General features: G+C 44.6%; 2 protein-coding genes across 4 annotated transcripts in view; one reads left to right on the top strand and one right to left on the bottom strand.

The window, feature by feature from the left end:
- RSPH9 (radial spoke head component 9) overlaps positions 1–26,341 on the top strand; it is a 45,555-nt gene that overhangs the window by 16,637 nt on the left and 2,577 nt on the right. The window contains exon 5 of one of the 3 annotated variants that reach the window (XM_063328750.1): positions 2,474–2,793. The exons of the other annotated variants lie outside the window; for them this stretch is intronic. Within the exon in view, the coding sequence (XP_063184820.1) occupies positions 2,474–2,634 (161 nt within the window). The 3' untranslated portion in view covers positions 2,635–2,793. Of the gene's footprint in view, positions 1–2,473; positions 2,794–26,341 lie in introns of those variants that run through there. 3 annotated transcript variants of the gene reach the window in all.
- MRPS18A (mitochondrial ribosomal protein S18A) lies at positions 3,946–26,222 on the bottom strand. The gene is made up of 6 exons (XM_063328752.1): positions 26,068–26,222; positions 25,811–25,842; positions 22,149–22,253; positions 15,054–15,177; positions 14,194–14,260; positions 3,946–4,738 (listed from the first exon to the last, which is right to left on the bottom strand). The coding sequence occupies exons 1-6, from the start codon at positions 26,165–26,167 to the stop codon at positions 4,594–4,596; spliced, it is 573 nt and encodes a 190-aa protein (XP_063184822.1). The 5' UTR covers positions 26,168–26,222; the 3' UTR covers positions 3,946–4,593.

The raw sequence follows: 26,341 nt of genomic DNA, 5'->3' as shown, positions 1-26,341 counted from the left end.
ACACTTGTAGAGGCAAAGCTCAAGAAACCATATAAAAGGCTTGTCCTTTGACAGCAGATGGCTGTAGTGCATCAGCCGCTGGATGATCTTGTCTTCTAGTGAAGTGTTCTTCATCTGGGTTTCCATGCTACTCGAGTAGTGGAGAACATGCGGAGTTTGTCCGAGACTCAGTCAGAATTTGTAATCCCAGTGGCTAAACCATAATATGTGTTTTTACTCCAAGTATGACAACAATCCAGTCTAGTTTTTGTCGATATGAGTGGCACTGGAGAGACTGCATGGGAGATCGGGGTTGCCTTGTATGTGAAACCACTGTTTGTGAAGACACTAGCTCGTCCTTTAACTAGGACCTGTACAAAGCATGTCACAGTGCAGGGCAGGTGAAAAGAATGGCACACACCTGTACTGATCCGGCCCTATATTAAGTAGTGCTTTGCTTTACTGCGATTCCAGATGTTTCTTTAGTGGAAACACGGAGCTGAGTGAGTCAGAAGTAAGATCTCCAGTGCAGAAATCTCCTGAGTCTTTAAAGACTGTGAATGTCTGTTTTGTACTTCTGCTCTGCAGCCAGTCAATGACTGTCACAGAAGGTCGCTATTCTTGCTGTTCATTTAATTTCATATTTGCACATAACTGAAGAGGTTACTTTGAAAGATAACAGATCAAAAATGACGCAGGACTTACGTTGTGCATATTATGGTATAACAAACCTGTGGAAGTTGCTACCGAAGGAGACGGGAAACAACGGTGCCCAAGAAACTTTTGAGAAGTACAGAAATACAAAGAGACAGATGAGCAGCACAACTCACGACACCTGGTTTTACAGAGCTTCAAACTGTGGTGTTTCTTTATGATTCTGCAGTTACCACATATATGTTTCCCCTCGACTTCCCTCCTCCCTCAAGCCCTCAACTACTATAGTTTGCCGTGAACTGCAAAAGAAACTACGTGTACGGCAAACGAGCATGGAAAAGCCCAAAGCTAGGCAACCGCTGGTTGCCCAGCTAGCTGCTGCCTCTTGGCTGCCAGGCAAGCCAAACAGCCTGCGCTTCCTCGCAGCTGCTGGCAGGCCAAACAAAGAGCTTCAGAAGCTGCAGTCAACCCCTGGGCCATGTCCTGCAAAGACCTGTTGTAGGAACTTGTGGTGTTAAAGCCCTTCAGCCCTTTGTCGGATGTGACTAAAATCGGCCAAGTGTCAGAAGTTAGTGCAAGGGGGAGGACTGGCAGCTGACAGCAATCACAGAAGCCCTTCCCCAGGCTAACCATGATATGAGTAAGCATGAGTCATAGCATAAATTGATGAGCCTAAAATTATCTACACGGATGAATACTGTCTAACTGGCCCAACACATTACGGGCTTTCTGCTTAGTCTGGAATTGGCTTTGGGTGCAGATAGGCTTGACTCTAGGCCAGTAGTAGCCTGACAGCTCCAACTGCATTTTTTTAAAATTTTTTTATTTGGGCCTGCTGCTTTTGCTTTTAGATGGAGATTCAGCAGGAATCTTCTTGCCTATATTGTAGCCTCTAGGTATTACTGATCTGGTGCTGAAGTTGGTATTTTCTTCTCCTGGCAGCTCCTTGCCCTCCGGCAATGAATCCAAGCTGATGCTCCAGCCCCCTCCCCTCCGGCATTGTTCCCAGGCTGTCATGTCAGACGCAAAACAAATACTCAGTGGCTCAGAGCTCCTTGCATCCAGGAGAAATTGCATTTTCACACTGGCTCCAAACCTCCTCTGCAGAGCCAAAGCAAAATTAATGCGGAAACTAATCCCTTTGCCCCTACCATGCACATTCTCTTCAGTGATGGAGCCAAGAAAGACTGAAGAGAATTAACCTTTTCTGTAAATTTCTCTGAGACGGGAGATACCCTGCTCTTCACTTTCTCTTCTTCTTTCCCAGTTGCTACATCAGGGAAGCCAGTCTTCCCTGGAGCAGGAAAGTGCCTTCTTCCTTTTCCCACTACTAATGCTATGAGTTTATTTTAAGAAGGAATTTCATACCTATGCAGGATTGCTATAGCTAGTCTTGGCTCTCTTTAGCTATTAGCTAGACCAAGTAGGTGGCAGAGCTTGTTAAAGTAACTGCTACCCACTCAGAAGCAGCCAAGAATAGCTGTAGCCTCTCCTAGGAATCAAATATACAAGTCTGGAGCTCCAAGGGTCCCTTCCTGTGACGCATATGACATTACCGTCCTAGCCATGGGAATATGCTACTGTGTGAAACTAGACACAAACATCTGGGAACAAGGGCAGCCTGTAATGCCAAACTGACAAAAGAAGAAAGGGCATCAAGGTTTCTGGTCTCCCTGACTTCACTCTTTTCAGGTGTCACAAATTCCAGTGTAGCCTTGCACACTGTTAATTGGTCAGGCAGCACCCACCGCAATCCTTCTCCCAGCTTAGGGGCGGCTTGCTCCAGGAATGCTGCCTCTTTCTCCTCTGCAGTGACTCATTAGCACATGTTCTCGCACAGGCTCCTGGACTGTCCAGCTAGAGAAGGGAGGCACTGTGGTGGTGCTGCGGAGCCTGCTGTGGCTGGGACTGACCTTCTACCACGTGCCAATGACCAAGCAATATGGCTACGTCTACTTTGGCAACGGTGAGAAGAACTTAGATCTGCCCTTCATGCTGTGACTCTCCTGTCTGCAACCAGGACTCGGAACATTTAGATTTTATACTTAGATTTTTGTTTACTGCTTGTTCTAATAAATGTGTGAAACCTCTGCACTTTGAGCAGGATTCTCTTGTGCCTGGACTCTGGCCCTGATTCTTTTCCTAGGACTTCACTGTGTGCAATCCTCCCTCCAGCTTGAATTCCCTGTAATGTGCCACTGCAGGTCCTTTAGATAGTAACAAATGAAGCCCTAGGTCACAAATCAAACCCAGGCCGTCTGTCTGATTACAAAGGCACCATGCTTACACAAAAACTCATTTGGAGACAACACAAATGAGTGCCTGCTGTCACCCATGAATGACAAACAAAAATAGAGTTTCTGCCTTGGAATCAGAGTAGAAAGCTCATGCATGCTGTAAGGGATCTCTACAAAACCCTGAACTCCAGAAAAGCTTATTGAAGAGAGTATTTTGTTTTTCAGATGTTAGATTTCACCAAAATGAGAGGGGTCTTTCCAGCTCATGGCACCACACTGTAGAAAAAAATTAACTGTGGGCATCACCTGATCTTTTGCAAAATGTGTTCATTCAGGTTCATCTCAAGACAATGGTTTCATCCAGTGACTTTTCCGTTAGTAAAACTCACTGAGCAGAGCTACCTGGGCTGGAAGACATAGTAAGTTCTGTACGTAGAAGAAAGAAAAATATTTTCCTTTCTGAAGAGTTGTAGGTTTCAAAGCTTCATAAAATGGAGACGGTCAGCCAGAGATTTTATCTTGGTAGTTAACGAACTCTTGGCTTTGTCTCCCAAAGCAAAAAGATCTTGGCCAGCTCAAGGGGCTGAATGTAGGGCTTCCATTTCACAAAGTAAGGCTAAAAAGAACCATTATAATCTCATTTGATTTTCTGGGTAATGTGGGTATATCCTTACCTTTTGCTCCTGTCCATGCCAACAGGTATTAGCAGATGATTCTGATGAAAGCAGTACAAAGTTATGTGGCACAGTAGTACATAAAGAAGCTGTGTTGATTTGTAGCCCCCAGATAAATATCAAAGAAAAAAGAAATGGAGCCAAAGCAATAATGACTCTGATAAATTTAATGAGCCTTTCATACGAGGCCCAGAAGTAGCACTTCTCAAGTAGAAGTGGTCAGTAGGTGGAAGGTGCATACATGCACTGTACAGGGAGAGAAATGGTGCCGCCTTTTAGTTACAGGATGGGAAATTATGCACATCTCTCAGTCCCAAACTACCCCACCAAGCAGCCACATCACTGACACGGAAGACTTGTGGCAAATATATTTTCAAGGGGAAAAAAACCAGGCCAAGTCATCAAGGATGTCAACATTCTGTATTTGCTAGATCCAGGAGTGAAGCACAAGCCAGGAATCTTTAAGGGGACATGGAAGATGCACACATGCCTGTCTGCCACTGCCACAGGTGTTCTGCTGCAAATTATGGGTAGTACAGGTTATAAAAAAAATCATTTCAGTAGTCAATAACAATTTCTGTTACTGACAAGGAAACATCGTGCTGCAGGAGACTTTTCCTTCCATCAGTATCACAGGTACAAAGCCCAAAAAAGGCAAATCTGAGTTGAAACACATGTTAATAGGGAATCACCATTCATTGCTGGAAAAAGAAGGAAACATCCTTTTCCAAACCCAGTCGTGGACCATAATGAAACAAAGGCCTTCAGATTCTTTCTGGCTTTGAGGTAGAAGTCTTTGCCCCCTGCTTTCTCCAAATCATTCTGCACGTTGAAGTTTGCTTTGCTGAATCCCGTATTCTCCTAGAGGAGCAGCTCATTCACTGGAGACTATATTGTACTGTAGTACAATATGAGACTATAGTACTATATAGTACTATAGAGTACTAATGACAGTTTTGGAATAAGAAAATTGGACATACCGACAAACTTGCGAAAAAAGCAGAACAGTGGAAAACAGCTGTGCTTACTGAGTGTGCCAGTTCTGGCCACTAATGGTTTAAATAGAGAGGCTTGTGTGTATATTTGACATTATCCTTCAGCAAAGGGTGTCCAACTGGCATGGGCTTTTTGCACCACTTAGGGCCCCTCTTCCAGATGGGCTTTGCAGATTTGATGGACCAGCGGGTCAGATACCTGTCAAAACAACACAAATGCATTTCAGTTTGAGAACTGTTCACTGAGAAAAGGTTCCGACTGGAGCAGAAGCATGCACCGTAGCCTTTGCCTTCCCACATGCCTCTTTATAAAAGGAACAATAGTGAGCAGAGCTCCCTCGATTCAGAAGGGACGATGGGAAAAGAATTTTTGTTTGGTTTTGGAACTTCTAAGCTGCACCTCTGTACTGAACCCACTGGCACCTGCTTGACTTCCAGTGTCCCGAAACAAATCAGGTGTAGTCTCCAGGCTGCTGGCAAATTGTCCACCTGTGGCTAAACTGGAGTGCCAAATCCCTTCATTGCAACTAAGTCCAAGACTGAATGCATCCAGCCCCTACGGGAGGTGTTACTTCAACAGTTGGCCTCAATAAGATAAACTAATTACAAAGGCTAAACTCTGTGAGAAATAAATAGGGTTCATTTTCTTTCGGTGGAAAATCGGTTACTTCTTCATGGGATGGGTTTCTGGCCTGGTCTTGTATTTTCATATGTCCAAATTTGCTTTAGTATTCTCTGTACAATACTATTGCAGCTTGCTGGTGCAGGAAGTCAAAACCTACAATGTAAGAGGTGCTAGAATGGAATTATCATCACAACTACAAATCTCTGTGAAGAGCAACGTCTGGCAAATATCCTCTGCTTTTTACCATTTGAAGTTTTAGACTTGGCTTTGCAAACAGGCAGGGGATTTCAGATCCAGAATCAGTTACTGGAAATCTTACCCTGTGGCTGGGTGGCCTGGAGTTTTGTTAGGCTTTAAATCTTTTGCTACCAGTAGAGAAGGGAATAGAGGTCCTTAGAGAAAGAGGAGTCTTTTCAGACAATAAAGATTCAAAGTAAAACCCTAGCATAATCTGCACAAACAATGCTCCAACAAATTAGAATCTGGAACGGACTGATAAACTTTGTCCAGCGATGTTTGCATGCCTCTGTTGAGTAATCCCATGGTCTTAATGTAACCTCAATCAGTCATCCTCTCCCCAAACAGCTTTGTTACCTTTTATTTGCATCGTGCAAATTTGAGATATTAAGAACTTTGGACAGAGACCATGTAATGCATTTGTTTGAAGGCATTTGGCACATTCCTGAGAACTACAAAGAAAGCTTGCTATGCCAGGCAGCTACAGAGTATATAACAGCAGTCCATTTTCCTAGCACTTTTCTTTCTCAGCAATTCCGAACAGCATAAATTGAAAAATTAATCACATTTGGAGGTTCCTGCCACTGACATGAAGCCACTTTCAAAATGCTTTGCTTTCGCTTTGAGGAGTTTATGATAGTTAAAACATCTAGAAGCAACAGCAGGAGGGATTTAGGAGACGGTGTAGAGCACGATCCAGCCCCTTGTTCTCCTATGCGTGCGTTAAATTAGTCCCTTTTGACCTTTAATGTTATGCTAGTGCATTAGTGGAATCCCTTACATAACAACATCAGGACAGGAAGCAGGAGAGACTCTCCTGTCTCTAATTTCACAGGCAAAGAGAGTTCAGAGAGCCCAAGCACACGTCCCCAGTTTGGAATCCGGCAAAGATCCATGGCAAGGCAGCTCCTTTGGGAGAAGCTGTAGGGGTATTTGACAGGCACATGGGGCGAGGTCCTTCTTTTCACATTCCCCTTGCTGCAGGGGGAGGTCTGTAAGCGCAAGTTTTGATATCGCAAGACTGCACTTACAGCGAAGGAGGGAAAAAATCCCAAATTGTTTTAATGCATTAGTGTGCCAAGGGCAGTTCTGGTCACGTGTCCACACGCTTACGGGAAAGTGCTCCCGTGATAATAAATGATCTCACTGGGAGAGAAGTGAATGTGTGAATGCGAGATACACATCAATGCTGTGTGCAGGTTTAGACAGACAGTGGCTTTTTAAGAAATCCCTCTGTTTCTGTGTGGGGGCTGGAAGTGCACACCCCAATTCTGCATAGGAAGGAGGATTTAGTAATGGCCTGATTTTAAAGCTTTTGTTATTTCTCTTTTGAGCAGGTCTAATCCAGCCCTCTGGTCCAGGCTTTTGGCTTCCTTTGGGGACTGCAGGCTGGGGCTTTTCATTGTTAGCTGAAACAGACATTTGGACGCTTTCCCTTCCTGGAGCACAGTTGCTTTTAGCGCTTTTAATACTTGCTTTGTCCCAAACTCAAACTTGTCCTATTTTGTTTGCTGCCTTTTTTTTTTTTTTACCTTAATTCAGCAGTGGCAAAAGCCTGATGCCTGGGAGCAGTCAGACTACAAAGTTCCTTTTCCTCTTTGACTAACCCCAGTTCCTACCGTTTCATAGATATTCTTTTTCCCGAGAGTAAAAACAATCCACAAAACTCCCATGCGAGAGCTTCAAAGCCCAGTACACAGGACTTTTCTGCACGTACAGTAGCGTACCTGCTTTTCTAGCCAAATCACCCAACTCCCCGTTGTATCCAACCACGCGGTTTCTCTTGGGGAGTTTTTACAATAATCTACAAACACACACTGGCAGATGGTCTGAATTTTCTCAACCAGCTGAGGGTTGTCAGAACAGAGCCTCCATGTGGATGCCAAATGCAGCTGGTCCACAGTCTCCTAACCTGTTATCTCAGCATGCAGAGCTCTCACTCCCGACAGAAGGGGACAGAACTGCCAATCTCGGGGACTGGCACTCACCTCAGGGCTCTGCTTGTCCCCTTGAGTATGATAGGATCCTGGTCAACAACCAGAATCCCTAGACTCCAGCTGCACAAATGAGTAGTTTGGATAAAGTGTGATGGGAATCCTGGTAGGATTCCCCTGATGGGAAAAGGCAAGACATAAACAGGATGGAAACAACTGTGGTTAGTCACCTGCAGTCATTGAAATCGCCTAAAGTCTCTGTGGAATTCCGTTTCCATGGATTTTATTCAGTGAGCAGCAGGGCTCCAAAGCCTTCCCACTCAGAGGCTGCCGCTTAACACCTAGGAGTAGGCCCAGGGCTTCCATGTGCTGGGTAAGGGAAATGACCTACCCATGGGGCAACTGCAGTCCTGCTTGCAGCCCAAGCAAAGGCCATGTTGGTGCAGTTCAAGGCTGAACTTCTGAACCCTCACTGAACTTTTTCAATCTGGCTTTTGTTTGGATTAAGAGCAGAAGGCAGAGGGCTACAGACTGCAGGAAGCACTCGATCAAAGTGCTGGCAAGACTGCTTCCTCCCTGCCACATCCCTTCCCATGACACCTCTTGGCTTTGCTCACCTGCAGCCACTCTGGCTCTTTGCTTTTGAATTCACATGCTATGTGCAGCACAGTTTCCATGCAGATGAGAGAAACCACATGCTGCTGGAGTGAAATGCTGATAGCAGTGAAACCAGATTCTGCTCCCAGCAACGAAAGGTGCCCACAGAACCTGAGAACTCTGTTACTCATGAGAAGTTCACATGGAACCTGTCTCTTTCCTAACCTTTCAGTTCAGGTGATGGAGGAGAGATTCACTTGTATATTATCTGTGCCAAGTTCTGTTCTTCCAGTAGAAAGTTGAAAATGGAGTGGCAGCTGACCGCTCAAAATCACATACTCCACAATCTACAGCACCTCTTGCTCACAGAGCCCAGACTCTGGGAACCTGTGACATCCCTCAGTCCATTTGGAAAGGGAACAATTTCAGTGTTGTGCTTTAACCAATATTTTGGACCTGCCAAAAGAGAGTGCTATATTCACATTATGAAAGCGTCTAGATGCTGTCCTGAACTCAGTGACTGTTAGTCCACACTATCCATGCAACAACCTCCATGCTGGAAAGAAAACTGCTGAGGTATTCAGGTTTCCATTCCTGAAAGCAAGGATGGAAGTCTGACCCACAGCTGTGCTTGACAGTTTCCCAAATGGTTCTGGTGTGTAGTGGCCTTACACACATGGCTTTGGAATATGAGAACAGTCTGTCACTCTGCATGGTGCTGGTGAAATCCCCAAGAACTTCCTTGGCCTCATGGGCTAGTGAAAATATTTTGTTTCTGCAGCACTTAACTGGAACATGCCAGGCTGGAGCACAAATGGATGCAGAAATAACAGCAGGAAGTTTTGAAAGGGAGAATTCAGGCTGAGGATGAGGGAACAAGCCTTGGCTGCAAGGCAAATTTGCTTGTGGAATCATTCCTTGGAAACAGTGAAAGCCCCAGACTGGGCCAAACATGAGAAAATTAACTGTAGGGAGTAATTCTGCATTGACGAGGGTAAACTTCATTGTTTTTCCATGTCCAAGTTCTGCAGAAAAATTATATGGAAGAGATGGGGAGGACAGTAGACCCAAGAGTTTATGGATGACATGGGTACTCCAATGGCCATATTTCCGCAAAAGCACCCATAACTAGTAAAGCAGTTAAGTGATAACATTCCTGAGCTACTGCTGTCAGAAACAGATCAGGCAGAAAGCAAGAAGGCAAAGAACTAAAGTCCAAGAAATAAGAAGTATCATGGTAAATCTCACCGGGACAGTGTCCCAACTGCAGGTGGGAGGAGAGCGAGCTGTGGAGTGCTCCCCAGTTGAATTCTGACCACAAGGTGTTCTCACATGTCTCTTACAACACCCTTGACCACAGTTTGGCTCAAACTGGCATTTTCACTTTCATGTTATACCTTCTTCTGCAGTCTCATACTGTGTTAGACAGCTGGATGACTAAGAACAAGACGGGATCTGCAGGCCACCACTTCCCAAAACATTCTGCTCTTCCTCTTGCATTCCGGTAGCAGAAACAGGATCAGTAGATGGGGTGGGGAAGGGGAGGCCAGCTGCCAAGTGACCCAGTGCGAAGCAGGAAATTTCTTACCTCTCTGCAGAGAAATCTGGGGCATGTAGGAGGGAACGTCCAAAGTTCATACAATGGAGACACAATAAAACCGCTTCAGAAAATAGAGCAGGGATTCTGCTTTTTGGAAAACATCATTGATTAAGCACCAGAAGAGCACCTTCTGGAGGGGCAGAGGAGTTCTGGATGATAAATCCACACTTCACATCACTAGATCAATGGTAAGGCAGCACCCCGATCCTTGTTAAAATAAGAATTTGCTTATAGTTCCATATGGTGGCATGTTACATTTTGATCTCAGGTAGGTGATAGCTGGTGCATGCCAGACACTTTGTATTTGAAGCAGGCTCACTTTAAACAGGGTGACGGTGACACAGGCCGAACATTCTGGCCAAGATAGCCACAAGTGCAGACAAAGAAAAGCTGAGGAGCAGCTTTTTTGGTGCCCTCAAAACTATACATTAACACAGCTCTTCAGCCCTTTACGTACTTCCTTAGCACCTTTGCCCAGGAGCCATAGCTCCTCCTGTGCAGCTGGCCTGTACATCATCTCAGGGGCAAAGAACAGAGACAAAGCAGTTTTTCATCAGTCTGGTTTGTCCCTCTTCCAGCAGCAGATGAAGCTGCTCTCAAAAATACGAACACAACCTTGGAAGAAGCCTGGCCAAAGGAAGCATCAACCAGAACTTTGCAAGACTGCAGAGAAGTGAAAGGGATTGCTCATCCAAATAGAGTAATCTGCCAGACTTCTGCCAGGCAGCAGTTGCTGTTCTGAGTCTACAGAACATCCACAGAGCCTACAGGCAGTAACTGAATGCTCAGGTCTGTATTACGGCAGAGGTGCTGGGCTCTGACTCCCACTTCAAGTTACACTCCCCACAATGAATCTCCTTCAATCTCAGGTGGCGTGAGCAGAATCAGTCCCTAAGGTTATCTTAGGCTTTCTTTTTAGTCCTGTCACTCTAGCAGCTGTACTCTAGTGTCTAGCTCTACCATCAGCAAAACACTTTTCAGCTCAGTGTAAGATTTTCTGTCATCAGATGGCAGGAATTCCCATAGAAGTACGTATGTGGGGTAACATCTGGAGCAGACAGTGACTTCTCAGAAGTCCCTCCTCTAAAAAAGTGAAAGATTTCTCAATTCAGAGTAAGAAGTTAGACAACAGACTGCTTACAGGGGGACAATGAGAGGATTTCAGGGCAGAAGGGGTGAGCACACAAAAGTACAGATAAGACTGAGAGAAATGCTGTCCTTCAGCAGGAGAAAGCTTATTGTCACTGTCTTAAGACAGACTATACGCCTCTATAGTGCTCTGTCTATTCTTTTCATCTTGCAACTTCCTATTTTAGAACAGTATAGCAGGAACTGTGTCTTCTGTATGCAAAGCTTTCTTTCATGTGCAATGCAAGCTCCTGAAGGCAAGAGAGTAAGTCCAGATGAGCACGGGGGAGACAGCAGGAATGGAGGACACATGACTGGGAATGGACTAAAACCTCAGTATACTGGATACTACTAGCCCACCTGGGGGAACTATCCATCAAGTCTGCAGCCCTGATGCAAGTTTCTCTGTTTGCTGGCTTGTTTCTGCATGACTACTTTCTTTTGACCAAGGAGGACCAGACTGCTGCAGAGCCAAGAAAGCGATGCCTCTTTCACCTTTGCAAGCATCAGTGCACAGCAATGGGCAAACTGCTGTGCCAGGATCCCTGGTTACTTCACAGATCAGGTTAAAGCTCCCTCAATAGCTCCAGCATCTACAACATGGGCACTTCGGTCTGCTTCTGAAGTGTGGCTGGTGAGGGTTACTTTGCAGGGGATGGGGTGCAGAAGAGCATATTTCAACACCGCGCTCAGAGGAGACCCATTGGTGGAGGATGGAAAAACCCATCACTGCAGGCAGAGTTGGAGAGCACAAGGGCTGGTTAAACTGATATTAGGGAATGTACATTACCTGTTTTCCTGTCTTGGAAGAGATTTAACAAGGGGCCCAAGCGTATTATGGGGCACCTCAGTTTCTCCGCACTGGCATTCCCAGGGCTACAGCAGCAGTGCAAAAAGGCACTGTTACCTCTCATTTAAGCAGAGAGGTGAAGACGGCTAGAGCAGCTGATACAGTGATCTCAAGAAGAGCTGAAGCTCAAGGATTCGGAAAAACACATCACTTAACTGTGCGATGTACTGCCTCCTATGATAGGCTCTCTGTACATCCTGTTCATCCCTTCATAGACTGACACTTAAAGACCCAGCAGACACAAATGCAGTGAAAGGACAGGCTAAGTTAGGTGTGCAGCCCTGATATTACACCAGAGAGGATTAGAGGATGACCTGGTCATGTTCTTATGGCACTGAACAAGGCAGCTTGTTCCACTCAAGTCCCAGCCAAATTCTGCCCCTGTCCTCCCCTGCATTTGGCAGCACCACTGGTTGAGTGCTTCCCAAATTACTACAGACTTGCAGAAAGCTTTAGAAACAAGTATAGAGGCAAAGACAACGTAAGCTTGGACAAGCCATTTATGTGGGAAACTTGTGATAAGAACTCTGGCTTCATTCCCAAAGTAAGTACTGGTTGAATGTCTTCAGCATGTGGGTACCCTTCAGTTCTCCCTTCAGGCTAGAGGAAGGAGGCAATTTATATCTCTTGCCTTATGTGGGGCTAGCTACTGTTCCAGAGAGCAATGCAGGAAGCGCACGTGGGGGTACACACAGTCAAAACTCTCACAGAACAGCAATGGCCGGGATTTTGCAAGGCCTCAACACACAGAGCTTTCTCCATCCGCAAGCTGAATAGACAAGATCATGAAGGACCAAGGGAGCACTCCTGAAGTACCCCTGCACTCTATGCTGGCTCGGGACTCACTCATTTCGTTCCAGCCCCCCCACCACAACTTTCAATCCGATTTCTTGATCCCATTCTTTTGTCTCCACCCAGACCCCAATGTCTGCCTATTTCAATGCTGTTCCATCTCCTCAGCAACAGCTCTGCTCTCTTTTTCTAAACTCTGCTTCCACCCTGCTTGCTACATTCCCTTGCTGGGAGGAGAAAAACAAGGGTGGTGTAGGGAGGGAGTAGCAATGCAACAGGAAGGGCTTGGATACTGATCTCCAATTTAAATCTCTTAATTTTAGAGGTGTAGCACACCTACTTGCATGGAGAATGTATCCGCAGGTATCCATTCTTTGTTCTCACTAAAAATCTAGGGAAGAATTTATAAGAGTCGAGGCATGAGATCTGGAGTCCTGGTGTGATTCCAGCAAGATACAGGATTTACCATTTCCTGTCTCAACCTGCTATGCAGGGTTGCTATGTGAATGCTAACTAGATAATGTGCTCCACCCCACAGCTGCTAGATAGACACAGCTACTAAAGAATCCCAAAGACTTGTAAGACATAGGAAGGAAGACATTTTCAGAGTTGAAGTACCTGACGGCTACAGGGCTGCATCAGATGTAGAGCGCTCTAATTTGATCCTCACTGATACCCAGTATGCAGCCTGCCAGTATCTAAGGGACATTTACAAGAGCTTGCCTCAAATCTCCACTGCAGAGTCAGACCTGAAATGCAGGAGTCTCTGGCCGCCCCCAGCCCTGCAGCCTAAGCTCTCCCAGCAACAGCCCCATGGCCTCTGGTAACCCCACAGCTTGCTAATGCGAGGTTCATAAACCGCTCTGACATCCCCATGGAAACAGAGTGTGAGGTCATAAACAGGGGATTAGCACCTCCGAGTGCCCAGCACAGTGCAGGAGGCGGCTGCAAGCTTTCCCTTCTCCCACCAAAGGCCAGGGGCCACTCAGGCCAGGGAGGGGGAAGAGACCCTGTTGCACAGGAAGGGCAGGCCAAAGGCAAATCGCTGGCTGGGGGAAATGGGGATGAGGCAGAGGGGAACAGACTTGTGATGTGCCCTTGCTGGCTGCTCAGCCCCCCACTCACTGCTGGTACCCCTCCTGGGCATCATCCTGCTGTTGGGGACCAGGCACCAAAAGGCTAAGAGAGAAGGGACTGCTCAGCCTGGAGAAAAGGTGGCTCGGGGGGGTCTTACCAATGTTTACAAGTACCTGAAGGGAGGCAGTAAAGAAGACGGAGCCAGGTTCTTCCCAGTGGTGCCCAGTGACAGGAGAAGAGGCAATGGGCACAAATTAAAACACAAGAAATTATGTCTGAATGTAATAAAACACTGTCTCACTATGAAGCTAGTTCTCTGAAACAAGCTGCCCAGAGAAACTGTGTAAGGTCCATCCTTGGAGATGTTCAAAACCTGACTGGACATAGTCCTGGGTAACATGCTCTAGCAGGGGGCTTGGACTAGACAATCTCCAGAGGCCCCTTCGAACCTCAACTATTCTGTGATGCTACTCCATCGCTGTGGCATCCTCCTGTGACTGCCCTACTGAGTGTTAGTGATGAGGAGGCAAGTGCAGCTGAGGAAGGGAAGGCAGACTCTACTATGTGTGGCAGTTTTAATCCTGTGTGGATAAATGGTTTGAATGAGATCCGGTTTGTCCTTGAAAGACTGACAGGGGAGTATTGTGACAGACCTTTCTCTGAAATGCTGAGTCCTCTTTATGAGGCATGCTTTACCCAGTAAAGCATAAGGAACTGTTGCCTGAGGCATGTTTTACCCAGTTATAAGGAACTGCTTTTTCTCTTACAGTCTATTCCTGAAAAAGAGAGATGTGAAAAAGACAAGACTATTCACCTGTTGAGCTTGGGTTTCTTGGAAATATGCCCTTCAGGAAGTGGAGGCCTGTGGTTTGGCAACAAACCTGAAACAGAAAAAGAAATGCATGAGAATACTTTACCCCTATAGCATACAAAAGTTACATTACACCTCGTAAGCCAGGCACCCCAGCTCCCTACTGGGACAGCACAGCAAAACCTCAAGTACAGTAGAAAGGGTATTTTATCTTTAGTCATTGCTGAACCTGCACCCCAGCCTAAGCAAAGCTGAGAAGTTTTGCTGGATATAGAGAGGAAATACAGACCAAAGACACAGCCACTTGGTCTCATCGAAGAGGCTTTTTGAGAGGACGTAGGACACTGTTGTCCAATCAGATTCCATCTCCAGGATGAAAATCTGACTATTAAAATTCTCAGTCCATTTAACTTGGATACAACTCAGGAACCAGGCACAAAGATCAGCACAATACTCTGACTGTGTCAACCTGGGTCCCACTCCCAGGGAAAGCAAAAAAGTCTTCACATGGCAGATAGATGTTATTAACAGGGTAGGTCAGCTTATGCTAAATCAAGTAATTTCAGAAGCTGATATTTAATCATTAGTTACTAGAGACTGAGCCACTTTGCAGATCTTTCTGCAATGGTAGACTCATCTACAGGGATAAATGTGTGCTGCCAAGGCAAGAGCCAAGACATATAGAAAGCAGAACAAGTAGTCTCTGGTCCATCATCCTGTCCCAGCACTTGGACCATAATGAGTTTGCTGGGTGACTGGACAATGACATCTGACTGAGGTATACTAATTGGGCAGGACACCCCTCTCAAGGGTTTCCATGGGTAGCCCACAGTAAGGCCTTGTTTCAGGAGGAGGCTAGATACCTGCACGGTGAGCCATCTGCACACAGACAACCATTTTCTTGTGTTCCTCCAAACAGAGGCCTGTAATCCTTCGTGGCAGCATCCCTCCATCAGAGCGGATAAACTGACTCAGCAGCAAGACGTCCTGAGGGAGCAAGAAAAGGGCAAAACCATCAGTGCTACAGCTACTTTAACTGCTGTGATTCCTAGGTGTTGTGCTGACCCTTGCGCTGTGTACAAAACTCAAAGTAAAACAAAACAATGATTCCTTCCTACGCATTTTGGCTGCAGCTTGACAACAAGTGGCTTTTGCTTGCTGTCACTCTGCCTGCCAGCTCAGCTCAGTAAGGTCATTCAGATGGTCTGAGTCTTCCCCTGACTTCAGTAGTGTAAACACATGATGTCAGCTGCAGTCCCTGCTACTTCACTGTCGCTTGCTCCAAGATTCTAGCTAAGATAATGTGTCCTAGGTACTTAGGCACAGTTACACAAGACCTGCAGATGGATACTGTTTACACAACTTGAAATGCCACCACAGCTGCTATCCTAAAGGTCACAGATATGTTAGATCACCTCTGGCCCCATCCTTGTTCCCTTCAGAGCAGGATTGTTCTCTGCTATCTACTCCTGAAACTTTTATCCAGTTTCCCATGGTGGAACTTCCCTCGTGTCTCTCTGGAGGGGTGGAGAGCAGGGAAATGGTCCAAAATCTTGCACGAAGCAGCTTATTGTAAGAAAAGAACATGTGCTGATGAGAAAGACCTAACAGGATAAATTGCTGCCTTCAGTCCTTCAACTGTGTGTGTATGAGGTTGGGCTGTTACAACCATGCTGGATTGAAGGAGCACTTGGAGCATGCCGAGGGTTCATCTGTGATTCAAGAATCATTTAGATAACACTGCTGTTGACCTTTACAATAAAGAGCTCTAGAAATGTAAAGCACTCAATAAAAACAAAATTAAAGGGATCTCTAGGATCAGATAGTATCACAGAGCTGGGATGAAAAGTTTTTAAACGCAGCAGCAACAGCTGTTGCACGAGTGTCCCATAAACTGTACACAGTACAACAGCCCAGTATGTGGATACGTGCTCTCCATTTCCACACACAGCACCACTGCAAATGTACCCCTCAGGCCAATGTAGACAGGTCCCCCTGACATGCCGACATGACGTAAGTTGGCCCAAAGGGCCTCTGGAGGCTCTGTGCTTGTTTTTTCCCCCTCATCTGTTGACTGTTGCTGATTGAGAGCTTACTTCTCCGCTGCTGTTGTAAACATGTTCAGAGTTGAAGTAGCTGGGCCATGCGGAGGGTGCATGCAGGCTGGAAGGGACCTGCCAGCGAGCGCCCCGACAGAACAAGAATTCAAACCAGGTACGTCAGCACTGAACACCCCCCTCTGTCTAGGGCAACAGGCAAGAACAAAGCGTACTTGTTGTTTTTCACATTGGGTGACCCTGACTCTGCCTGTTGTTCACAGATTCGCCGACCTGCTCTCACACCCCCATCTTTGCTCTTTTACAAAGAGCTCCCTGGAGCATTCCTAGCTTCATTTACTGCCCTTGCAAAAGCAAACAGTCACAAGTGGATATAAAATGAATATTGAGAAAACCCAGCTATCTAGGAATTATACATCCACCAGCTCAGCTCTAAAGGGGGCTGCTGGAATTTAGTATGGCTTTCTGGTAAAGACTGATTCTGACAGATGCTGTCATACAAGTGTTGCAGTCAAAATTAAGAGTTTTTCTGTTTGTTTTGGGATTTTGTGGTTTGTTTTTGTCCTTCCCCCTCCCCACCTTCAATCCCACCCTCACTAATATCATCATGACACACAATTTCCCTCTTCCCTTATCTGGCTTCCTTTCTACCTCCACTTGTCTACAATTAATGTGTTCAGACTGATTTTTTCAGATCCAGCTCCTTTGAAAACACAGCAAGTTAGGCAACTTCTCACTGATAGAAAATGAGTTATCAAACACCATACAGAGTGATGTTGCATCCAAAGAACAAGAAAAGCACAGCTGAGAAACCAGAAACAAGCTCCTGAGACACCATCTATGGTTAAAACAGAAGCAAAGTGTCCTCAGACCAGCTAAATCATGGCCTTGCCAATAAGAACAGTAACCAGGGGACCAGTTGGTGCCAGCTGCGTTGGTGGAAACTGGATGGAGGCCAGGCAAGCAGTCCAAGGGCACTGACTTTCGTCCACTCCTGAAATGCTGTGGGTTGAACTGAGGAAACAAGAGCAAGACTCCATTCCTCTTTTTCCTCTTCTTTATCCAACCAGCACTCAAATCACCAACAGCTCAATTTGCCATTTAGCACAAACATATAATTTCTCCAAGTGAAAAAGGGCTGTCCAGCTCCAAGTGTCTAGAAAGAGAAAAACTTTCTAGACATTTCTACTAGCCTGCGGCATTACTCTGTGGGGAAGAGGAAAAAGGAAGCTGATGGCAAGTTCAAGGCTGTTCCAGTCTTTGCAGCCGTGAAAGCCTAAGTAGGCCACAGGCTCTTGTGAAGGGTGTGTGTGGTCCAAGTGATTTCTCATATTACCACCACGCCTTATGGAGTCACAGGCTTGTTATCAAGTGTTTCCATGTAAAGGGGGGAGGTGGGAACCAAAGGGAGATAGTCTTTCTTTTTCTCCCTCGGGGAAAAAAAAAAATCAGGAAAATCTGTTCTCTGTTATAATCTCTGACCAACAGTGTCACCAACTGACCAACACCCTTGTGTGGCAGTCATTTCTTAACTGAAATCATCTATGTCCGAGCCGCTGCAGCTCTAAATTACACTCAGGCCGTTTGGCTTAAAATGCTGCACACGCAACAGAAGGTTTGTCCATTTCTGAAGATCCTCACAGTTAACAGGCCAGGTGCCTCTCCCAGATTACTTGCACAGATGCATCTTACCACAGGGAGAAAGCAGACAGGTACAGCCAACTTTATGGGGCAGCTGTGGAGGGAAGCAAACAAGTATGTGGAGTGGTCAATGAAAAAAAAAAAAAACAAAAACGTCTGGCAAGTTCTCATGGTGCCGTCATGTTCCATGAAATTCACATTCTGTGCTAGTGGACAGCCAAGCCTGTAACCACGGATTTGCTTTAATCACTGGACAGCTCCCACGAGGCTGGACCCAGATTCCCACCCCTGTAATCCGCAGCACTGGATGAAAACAACTTGGATTGAATTAATCTAGGGCTAATAGGCAAAGCTTGCAGTTTGGTTTCCCCTAATTGCTGCCAAAGCAAGATGACATATTTACTGCCTACTCAGACTAATGATGTTTGAAGTGGATAAGGGGGAAAACGAAAAACAAGTTTAGCCTTCACCTCTAAAAGGGCTGGATAAACTTGCTAAACGAAACACTATGTACAGCACGCTCTTGTGAATGGATGGCAACCAGAACGCAGAGGCACCTCTCCATTTTAATGTCTGCAGACACTTTGAAAAGTAGGATCCTTGACATGCGATTCATTAAAAAAAACCGTAATTTACTGCAAGAAGAGTTCTGTCTGTGTAGCCGAATTACTACTGGGCTGTATCAGATAGGTCTGCCAGTCATTATTTCCAGTTATACAAGAGTCTAGTTCTTCTTTTCTCCCTTACTCCTGGGAGCTACACACCATTCTCCAGGCGTTTCGTAACAGGATTGCAGGTTTCAATCCAGTTGCATCCTGACAATGACCAAACTAATTTTTTTTATCTGCAATGGACGTGAAAAAAAATCAACCGAGGTCTAAGTTTCAATGGACAGACAGACACAGACCACAAACGGTGGGAATTTATACCTTAAGCTCTGTTATCCTGAGCCTCAGCAGAGACTAAGAACTGATCTGGCAAAGACAACTGCAGCCCTCCACACCACAGCTGAGGCAGGTTGGAATCATGACCTGCTAGTGCTCACAATGCCTGTTAAGTTGATTAATAACTTTGGAGACATTGGTCCCCCAGTTCTCTGACAGCCAAAGTAACTCATTATGCCACTACTTTAGACTCTGCTAGTTGCACATGACAAAAGGAAAGTCCTATGAGGTCATATTACTCAGCTCCCTCAGGGGCTAATTCAACACTTCCCTTTTCATAGTGCCTCATTCAGTCCAATTACGAGCATCCCAAGCAAAAAAGCTCACACTTTCCCTTCTGTGCAACTGACTGATCTCAGCTTATCAATCTCAAAGGAACCACTGTGATCCATCTATTCTGATCTCTTACCAAGCACAGATTATAGGTTATGCTGTATGAACTAGGCTGTATCTTTAACAAAAATAGCTGTTCTCAATTTACAGACTTTTAGGACAATTAACTACCAGTGAGTAAATTGTGCCACTGTTTAATTACTCACACGGTTAAATGCCTGCACTTTATTATTTAAGTATTTAAAGATTCTGCTACTCATCACTGCTGCAGCAAAGAAAAATAACAGAGAGCGCTTACGTGCAGAAAAGGGAGATTTTATTCACCTTAACATTTAAAAGCCTGAAAATCCATGACTGGTACAAAGCATTTAAATGCGTAAGGGATTTATTCAAGCAGAAGAGGTAGTCTACTCAAGCCCCACTACTCTCATCAGCCCCCCAAAGGAATGCTTCTAAATGCCAAGGTAAGAGGCTTCTACAATTCTGAAAAATACCAGTTCACACCGCCCTTTTTAGCTTTTTGTCCAGGTTCTCCTCTGCTCTACAGCAAGAGTACTGGACATATAATATTTGCCAGACGCATATGCATTCAAAACCTACACAACAGCCAGGATGGACATGTTCCTAGTTTGTCTCCTGGGACCACAATTTCTTAGGAACAATCTCAGCAATTATTCTCAAGACTCTGGCTGCAGGATCTCCCCTCACATTTGGTGTTCTCTTGCCTCCCTACTGAACAGTAGAAATTAGGATCTAAGAATCAAACTGAACTGAGTGTGGAAGAAAACTCGTAATCTTAGTTCCCTCTACAGACACACCCGAGACTCCCGCTTTACATTGTCTGTGGGGACCAACAGCCGACTTCTAATCCTGGGACTCAGGCTTTACAGCATTACATTGCTTCTTTGGTTCTTGATAACACTGTTATCTCTATGTACTACAGAGTCTTCTACCACAGACAACAGTAGAAAGTGAGTCTACATATTAATTTCCAAGATTTAATCTGCTCCCATGGCTCACTTTATCCCTGAGCATCAGTTTATAGTTTCTCCGGAGCTGTTAATGCGTGACTCATGGAATGCTTTCTGGAAATCTGTAGAACTACCCAGTTTAATGATGCTGTTGACTCCTCTCATTTAGAACTCACATAAAACTCTATTAAACTAAGAAAGTATTTTCCAGTGTAAGTGATTGGTCTGTTCTGATCACAACACAATTCAGCAAACATGAAGAAGAAAATAGTTGCAAGAAATCACTGCATTCAAACATGGGCAACACAAAACAAACATGGCCTTTTTTTGTAGTACTTTCCACAGCTTAATGGTATTTGCAATTTGTCCTAATTTATTATCGTCTGCAAATTCATTGCATTTTTAGCTTTCCCAGATTGTTGAGAAACCTGACCGGAGAAGAGTAAATACTTCCCTCCCCCAACTTATTTCACTGTTTAATACTGCATCCAGCCTGAGTCAGAATCACTGACAACACTCAGATCCTAGACAACTTAATTGCTGCAACACAGGCTTTGAAACATACTAAACTGATATTTCATTTACATTTCACGTGTGTTGTTTCACCTGCCTGGAGTAATTGCAAGTATTTTGTCTAGCACTATTTATGTACTCATGTTCTTCACAATTCATGAGTCATAATTAGTCCTATCCAACAGGCTATTTGTTTTTACTCCCAGTTGATACCATTTTACTTGGCATTTGCAATGTTTGATTTACCAAGTGATAATCATCAGCATCATTCTTCCTCTCTCAGCTACTTAGTATTTCACTTACTATTTTCAAACCATTTGGTGATTCCTTAGGATTTTTTTCACACTTTAAAAAAATCCTGCAAGTGAAATAATATATTTGTTGGCTAACTCCCTTAAGACCTTGGGACTACATGCAATCCAGGCGCACTGGTCTGTACCTAATTCAACACTTAAGTTATTTCTGTACCTGTTTTTTCCTGTTGTTTTATATTTGCAAGATTGCCATTACTACCTAGATATTAAAACACAATTTTTATTTTCTGTGTGCGCTAGAACTGATGCAAGCAGCTTAGTCATTCTGCAGCCAACGTGGCTTTCAGTCCCCTTCTCCTCTCATTAATGGACTTTCTTTCTCACAAAGATTTCTTTTTCTCCAGATGCATTTGTATCTCTCTCACCCTAATCCTATTGACATTAACTTATTCCGAGTTTTCTATTGCTTTATCTTAGTAACAGCGTGTTGCTATCTGTTTTTCTTCTTTTCTGATTCCAGTACTGGGTTTTCATTTTGCAAGGCGGGCACTCAGTCCTTTTGTAAACTATGTTTAAATGACCTCTTGTAAAGTTACATTCTGCATCTTTTATCTCACACTTCTTATTCTAAAGTGTTCATGACTGTTGTACTTTTGTTTTAAAGCATTACAGGACTTCCCTCATATCTTCTACATTTTGTGTTAGTAAACCTCTCATTAGTTAATAAACTTCTCATTAGCATTTCCTGCAAAAAGCTTGAATCAAACCTATTTTTTCCTGTTACAAGGGATGTAAAGATGTATGTTTTCCTTCATACCCATCAAGAGTTTTAAGTTATATAAAAAGGTTATTACCTTAGTTGACAATGACACAATGAGTTAGAACAGGCCTGAATCAGCTGACTAAATGTTGCATTCCAGCTTGATTCTCCTGGAAGCGCGAGGCTGAAAGGCAGCTGGACACAAAAGCCTTCTCAGATCAGATGGCCTTGTGTATAATTCCAAACCTCCTATTTGAGACAAGCTTATCCTTTTTTTTCCCCCAGGAACATCTTCAGCCAAGGCAAACAATTACTAGGTAGGAAGCTCTTGTTACACACAAGAGAAGCAGAGATGGAGTTAACTAACTGGAGTTAACTAACTACACCCAGCAAAAGATGAGAGGGGCAGGTTGTGCAGTGTGTAGACCTGAGAGCAATATTCATCTAGCTATGAGGATGGGGAAACTCTCCTTTATTAAACTTACCACATAACTGTACTTATGCTTCAGGTTCCAGCGACAGATGGGACACTGGCCAGAGGGGTTTGGAGGAGTTGGTGTTTCAGCATCCTCTATAATTCTCCCTTCAATCTAGGAAACAATTGCAAGGATGTAGTTATCAGGCATAGTTCAGACCTCTACCTGCATCTGTGACTCGAGGAATACTTTTAATGAAGTCTACAACATGTTGACCTGTATTGCACGGATGTAAGGGGAACAGTATCTGCATTACTCAACTTGCTTATATATAGATATACCAAGCACTTTGGATATAAACAGACTATGGGGAAAAGAACAAATCCAAGGGGCATAGAGAAACATTTCGTAAATTCTTGTATATGTTTTAGTAAAACATAAATTAGTTCACAGTGTAAAGTTCTCATAGTCACCTGAATTCCATTTACTGCAGCACTCCTTTGAACCACTATGCCTTAAAATTATAGCGGCCCTTTAGCCAAAAGCTTTAAAAAACATTTTTTCTGGGATAGGAAAATGTCACAGAACAGAAGATGCACATTGTGGACCAAAATGTGCAGGGGCTTTCTACATTATAAATCACCAACAGGGAAAATTCTGAGCAGAAGTTAAATTTAAGAAAGGACTGTTAGGAGATGTCTGTGGGCTTGTGGTTTTCTTTCTTTTTTTTTTTTTTAATAACCCAATATTTTATATTTTATCCAGTTTAATTCCCAGAACAATTCCTTTAGGACATCATTTTAGAATCTTTTCTATCACTACTTTTACATCACTACAAAGTGGTAACGTCTAACACTCAAGTTTTCTCAAAAGTAACCTGCAAAGAGATGTAGAAAGCGTGTGTGGGAAGAAGTTGAGAAATTTGTTTTCTAAATGGAGATATGTTAGGAATATGAAGTCTATCTACATGGGCGCTTGTCTTTTTTTGAGGATTTACGAGTAGAAGCAAAAGCTATCTCAAAGCAAAAGCTAACGGATAGAAAAGACAGCCTTTGTATTTTTCTCAAAAATATTTTGGAAGTTTCCTCTGGTCAAATTAAGATTAAAACCAGATTTTGAACACCAACTGACAGCCTCAAATAGCTCAAGCACCAGAAAGTTTAAAAAAAAAAAAAAAAAGCTGTGTGAAACGCAGTGTTAATTTAAGAAAAAAGCTGACTGATTTGATTTAGACTGAACTGTCAGGTTCTGTGCCTGAAAACCAGGGAAGAGAAAAGCATGTCATTTTCTGTAAGCATGCAGGGGACACTGGCATCCAGATGAACTGTCAGAACTATTTGATACCACGGATGTGTGTCTTTCTTGTCTAGTGATGGCAAAATGGAAACAGACAAGTTATTTTCAGTTCAAGCATCTTGGTACCTCAAAGAGAGAGTATTTTCAAGTAAGATTTCTCCCCCCAAAAGTAGAACAGACAGTTTTACAAAACCAAGAAAGTAACTATGAATATAAAATAGAGGCTAGCGTCTAATTTTCTATTCCTTGGTAAAGTTATTTTCTGGGAAGCCGGTGTATCTGGTCTTGATTCTTGCCAGTCTGGCTTCAAACTGTACTTAGACTGTAATTCCATCTTGGAAATGAACAAAGATTCAGAATGCAATGTCAGTATCAATTTTTCTTGAGATAAATTTCAGTATACAGTTTTTGGCAATTATTCCCCAACTACTGAGGACTTTCATATTATTAACCCACTCAGTTATTATTCTTCTGTTAGAGAACTACAAGGGAATACAGGGGCTCTACTTTCCCAGTATGCAGATGAAATCCAGATTTCTTTGGGATTCATTCATCTGGTTCACGTCAAACACTTCCTTCAATACTGAGAAAAGCAAGGGCACGTAGAAAGATGAGCATAGAAAGATGGATTCAGAAAAGACTGATGTAGAGTTGGTGGGATAAATGGAGCGACCGTGGATATGCAGAGAAATGCATCAGCCCTTCAGTTGGTCAATTTACACCATTTTTCACAAGATCTTCCTCATCTAGGGGCACTGATGGATTCTAGATTGATGCTAGGATATTATACAGTAGAAACATCCAAATCTCTCTTATGCTTCTACAAAGAGCCAGGAAGAATTATTTTTCTAACAGGCTCTGCTACTGCAACGCATACCTTTTTTACTTCAAGCCTCAGTTAACGTATCGGGACTTTGTGATTATAATTTACATCCCCTTTGAAACTAAGTGCAAAGTACAGCAACCCACTGTGTGTGTCCTGCTGGCATGAACACTTCCCCCTTGTTTTGGTTAAAACAACTTCAGGGCACGCTTGCAAGCTCTTGAGGTCTCTGGGCAAAGATTAGTAGTGTGGCACTTGAAGAGAAGAAAAAGACACTTACTGTCACAGCTTAAACTTATTTTTGTTGACAGTCTTAAGAGATCTCGCTAATTGCCATATTTTATTTGATATAACACATCTAAAATATAAGTAACCTGCTCCATTCAGCTTACAAACATGACAATGTCCACTAATACAACAAGAAGGAAACTCAGACTTTCGAAGGCGTGAACCACCAGGTTTTGTCTGTTTCATGAGCAAGCAAAAAAGTCTGTCCTCTCCTTATTATTTATGCCTATAGATTAGCATTTAGTGCACGGTCTTCTAACTATTCCAAAATAATTCCTGCTCCACTCTCCTCATCGTATTCACACATTTCAAAATATACCTTTTACCTGTCTCCAGACAAGGCATAGATTGATCCTGGCATATGTAATGTGTGCAGAATAATGCAATCTCTTCACCCCCTTCCCCAGCTAGTAATTTCAGTGCTGCTTCTAAAAAAATGACAATTCTCTTCACAAAGTGCAACAGATCCGATGGTGTTAATTAAGAAAAATTCTAATTCTACTGCTTTAGTCTTTTCCTTCCTGTCCTAAACCATAGCTGCGAAAATGCTCTTCGTTATCAGTTACTTCAGAACTTCTGTTCTATTTTCAGCAGCAGTTTCCCTTTAGTACTTAAGGTCTTCCTTTGATGATATCCCTTTCTGAAAGGGGCACTGAAAAACTGAAATTTTTTTTCCACCAAATATGTTACAAGATGCAAGGTTTGTACCACCTGCAGTCACTATGCCACGCACAGTGATTAACAAACACAACACAGATCAATGGCAAGCGACATGTGTGGCTCACAGCCGGCACAGAGCCATCCTGCAATGCCACATCATGTTTCTGGCCCAGGGTGAAGTGACAAAGCCACCAGGCAAACCCCCTTCGTGCCAGCCCATGCTGGAGACGATGCCAAGTGTCCCTATTTTAAGAAACCCATGCGAAGAACTGCCTCTTGCACTTTAGCCCCAAATGCCTCTGGTCAGGGCTTCCAATTTTACCAGGGGTGCAGTGAGGGGTTTGGCGCTCATGGGTGGCTCTGACCACCATTGGTGGTGGCTCTGACCAGAGCCACCCATCACCAGGAACGGGGTGACAATCCTGACCTTCAGTAGCCAAATCCTCCATTGGCTTACCCACACTCACAACGCATTCCTGCCTTGGCTTTTATAGCCTGGGAGGTCTTTCAGGTGGAAAAGCGACCTTTTTGCCCCTTTTTTGTTTTTCTTTGGGTGGGGGGACAGGGACGACGGCGACAGAGACGGACACACACAACAGGAGACTGAAAGAGGGAGAAGTGACATCAAGGGCAGCTACTGAGGCAATGGGGTGCAGGGACTTACTGTGGTCGTGCTGCCTTCGGTCACCTCCACGACTGCAAAAATAAAAAAATAAAGAGATAGGAGAACAAAAGGAGGCTCACTCAGCCTAGAAGAAACAGTATTTTTTTGGGGGGGGGGGGGAGAAGGTGAAACACAGCAACCCTCTGTCCCGACTGCGGTGAAGCAACGGGGCGCGGAGCAGCCCGGGGGCCGGGGCGGTGCTGAGCACCGCCCCGACCCCCGGGCTGCTCCGCGCCCGGGGCCACCCCCGGACTCACCCTCCCGGAGGGCTCGGGTCGGCGGCGAGGCCCAACCGTTTCCGAAAAGCCCAGTGAACAACCGCCTCAACCCGCCGCGCAGCAGGCTGGGCGCCGCCATCTTGCCGTCGCCGGCGCTGCCGTCACTCCCGCTTCCGCCGGCGGGAAGGGCGGGCTCTCCCGCCGCCATTTTGATGCGCGCGTCTCCCCCCGCCCCTGTTACCTGAGGGGAAGGAGGAGGCAGGAGGTTGTTATTGCTCTGCCCAGCATCTTCCCCCTGGGGTGGTTTTCTTTA

This window comes from Chroicocephalus ridibundus, chromosome 3 (genome assembly GCF_963924245.1).
Source record: "Chroicocephalus ridibundus chromosome 3, bChrRid1.1, whole genome shotgun sequence".
Classification (NCBI taxonomy): Eukaryota; Metazoa; Chordata; class Aves; order Charadriiformes; family Laridae; genus Chroicocephalus; species Chroicocephalus ridibundus.
Note: the sequence above shows the minus strand (reverse complement) of the source record. Positions and strands in the feature narration are given on the sequence as shown.

Coding starts and splice junctions, on each gene's coding strand:
- MRPS18A (XM_063328752.1), bottom strand. CDS start 26,167: ATGGCGGCGCCCAGCCTGCTGCGCGGCGGGTTGAGGCGGTTGTTCACT. Junction 15,178..22,148: donor AGCATAAGTACAGTTATGTG/GTAAGTTTAATA, acceptor TTGCTCCCTCAG/GACGTCTTGCTGCTGAGTCA. Junction 4,739..14,193: donor AAGAAACCCAAGCTCAACAG/GTGAATAGTCTT, acceptor TTGTTTTGACAG/GTATCTGACCCGCTGGTCCA.